At 66.2% G+C, this 2,804-nt stretch overlaps 1 protein-coding gene across 1 annotated transcript; it reads right to left on the reverse strand.

Moving 5' to 3' along the window:
- Positions 1 to 656: 656 nt before the first annotated feature.
- Positions 657 to 2,526, reverse strand: LOC309585854 (serine/threonine-protein kinase pim-1-like; the record flags this gene model as incomplete). Its single annotated transcript, XM_082303685.1, has 5 exons — positions 2,464 to 2,526; positions 2,322 to 2,372; positions 1,640 to 2,006; positions 1,085 to 1,261; positions 657 to 760 (listed from the first exon to the last, which is right to left on the reverse strand). The coding sequence occupies exons 3-5, from the start codon at positions 1,983 to 1,985 to the stop codon at positions 657 to 659; spliced, it is 627 nt and encodes a 208-aa protein (XP_082159811.1). The 5' UTR covers positions 1,986 to 2,006; positions 2,322 to 2,372; positions 2,464 to 2,526.
- Positions 2,527 to 2,804: the final 278 nt, after the last annotated feature.

Raw genomic sequence — 2,804 nt, forward strand, 5'->3', positions numbered from 1 at the left:
CGGGGGTCCCCTCACTCTCTTTCCCTGCCCCAGCGAGGGAGGCTGAGCCTGCTGGAGGTGTCCATCTGTCCCAGAGACATTTTTGGCATCTGCGCATCCCTGCGCAGCTCCTGTAGACGCTGCTGTCCCCTGAATCCAGGCAGACTGGGCTGCATTTGCCTGCTGCCAGTGTGAGGGGAAGAAAGAGCAAGAGTTCATTAGGGCTTGACCTGAAATGACATTTTGGTGCTTCTGCTTTTTGTCACAGCTTTGGAACCTGAGCAGCATCTCTGTCCCTGCCACCCACTGGCCCTTGGAATGCACACATGAGCCCACGTATCACTTCTGGTGAACCCAAGTGGCCGCGTCAGTTTGAAAGGGCAGCTGTTGTTTCACTGATGCATTTCTTGGCTGGTTACAGCCCCTCCGGCCTGTATTACAGCCTGTGCTTGAAGACACAAAACTGCCATGATGCCTTGAGGAAAGGCATCAAAAGCTTGACAAAGGCTGAAGGGAACACTCTGATTACCCCTTTTCCCAAGAGGGTTCTTTAGCTGAAGTTGCTAACCAGGACCAGACTTGACACCGCGGCATGGGCTTGTGGTTGTTTTATTTCTCGAGCCCTCAGTCCTGCGTGGGACTCGGTAACCGGGTGCTGCAGAGGCTCTGGCAAGGCATCAAAGACGCCTGCCCCGCACCCAAGGGTGGCGCAAGATCTCCTCCAGCGCTGGCCTGTCCGCGGGGTGCTTGGACAAACACCAGCGGATCAGATGTTGGCACTCTGGGGAGAGAAGCCAGAAAGCGCCGGTCACTTGCAGAAGGCTCCTGCCCAGCTGCTCCCGGTGCCCACAAGGCCCGGGCCGTGCTGCGTGTGCTCAGAGCTGTGCCGGCCTCCCGGCTGACTCTGCCCTTTGCGGGACAGTGGCACGGCAGGACACGCGCCACCTCCTTCAGCCAAGCGGGCCACACCGACCCTGTTGTCACGGGCCGCCGCCTGCGGCCAGCCCTTGAGGGCAGATGGGCCTCCCGCGGAGCTGCGTGAGGGCCACGCTGGGCTGCGCGGTGCCATCTGCCAAAGCCTGCCTTCTTGAGGCCGGACACCAACCTGGAGAGACCTGCTGCCAGAAGAAGAGCTGCCCCGACACGATGTCACGGTCCTCCTGGAAGGGCATGTTCCCGCAGACCATGACGTACAGCAGCACGCCCAGGGACCAGATGGTTGCCGAATGGCCGTGGTAGCAGCCAAGGCAGATCCACTCGGGTGGGCTGTACATGTGTGTTCCTAGGGGACACAGGCAGCGCTGTCCAGGCGCAGGCTGCTGGCTTCCAGAAGCAGGGGCTGCACCGGTGGCCACAACTTCTCCCCGAGGCCACCGGGCGTCCCCCAGCCAATTGGCCAAAGCCAGGAAACCATTCTGCAAGGCAAACAAGGCCAGCGGAGCAGCCCAAGCCCTTGCAGGCCTGCCAAGCCGAGCGGCCGGGGCCTGGCTTCGGCAGCCCCCCTCTGTGGGCAGGGCTGGCAGCCGGCTCCTGGGGCACAGCATCTGGCCCGTGCCAAAGGGCAGCCGGCAGCCGGCTGAATGCCGCACCCCGCAGCCCAGGAGGGAATGGGGCTGTGCAGTGCCTGGCACTGGGAGCAGGGCCCGGCCTGTGGGCTCACCGGCAAATTGCGTGAAGGCCTGCTCCTGGAGGAAGGTGCCGCAACCGAAGTCGATGAGCTTCAGGTCGCCGCTCTCCGGGTCCACGAGGAGATTCTCTGGCTTGATGTCCCGGTGCAGGACGCCGCAGGCGGTGCAGTGCCGCACGGCCTCCAGCACCTGGCAGAAAAGCCAGCGCGCCATCTCCTCGCACAGGAACCCCTGCTCCAGCAGGAAGGCCAGGAGATCCTGCGATGGCTCCGGACGCTCCATCACCAGCAGGAAGCTGTCAGGCAGCTCAAACCAGTCGAGGAGCTGGATGATGTTGTGGCAGCCAGAGCCCACCTTCTCCATGAGCACGATCTCCATGGGAACACGGGTGCCGTCGGGCTGTGAGGAGGAGACAGTGCCTCCAGCAGGCCTGATGCTGCCCTGTGCCTCCGCTGCCCCGCGCCTGGGATGCCCCAGTGCCCCCTTGGGCAGCCTCCCTGGTGCTTGGGCTTCCTCCCGCCCAGGGGATGCTTGGGGGGTGCCCCCCTGCCCGGCCCCACCACCGGTGTTCGGCATCCCCGGGCCCGCCGTGCTCCGGCTCGCACGCTGAGCCCACGCCCGCTCCCCCCGCCCTGCGCCGCCTCCCGCCCTCGGGGCCCGGCCTTATCCCTGCCCGCCGCGCCCCGCTCTGTCGCGGTGGCCCCGCTCACTCACCAGCTCGTACCACTGCAGGACGCTCTCCCGGGCCACGCGTTTGATGGCCACCTGCAAGCCCACGAGAGACGGGGCTGAGCTCAAGCCCTGCCCCGCCCCGCCCCTGGCCCTCCTCCCGCGCCCCGCCGTCCCGGCCACCTACCGGGCTCCCGTCCGAGAGGCGGATGCCCGAGAAAACGGTGCCGAAGCCACCGCTGCCCAGCTGCGGGCCCAGCTGGTACAGCTCCTGCAGCTTCTTCTTTTGCCCTGCGACCGAGACCGAGCCATCAGCCTTGCGCCCAGGGCCCCCCCGGCCAAGTGCCCGCGAGTGAAGCGGGCCGAGCCACCGCGGGCCACGTTGCTCTGACCTGCTTCCTGCTGCGCGCCGGGCAGCGGCCACCGCCTTGCAGCCGTCGGGCTGGCGAGCGGCAGAGCTGGGGCAGGGGAGCGCGCAGAGGCGGCTGCAAGAGCCGGAGGGCAGCGGGGCAGGGCGGCACCGTCGCT

The sequence above is a fragment of the Coloeus monedula genome (assembly GCF_965178545.1).
Source record: "Coloeus monedula genome assembly, contig: HAP1_SCAFFOLD_672, whole genome shotgun sequence".
NCBI classification, from domain to species: domain Eukaryota; kingdom Metazoa; phylum Chordata; class Aves; order Passeriformes; family Corvidae; genus Coloeus; species Coloeus monedula.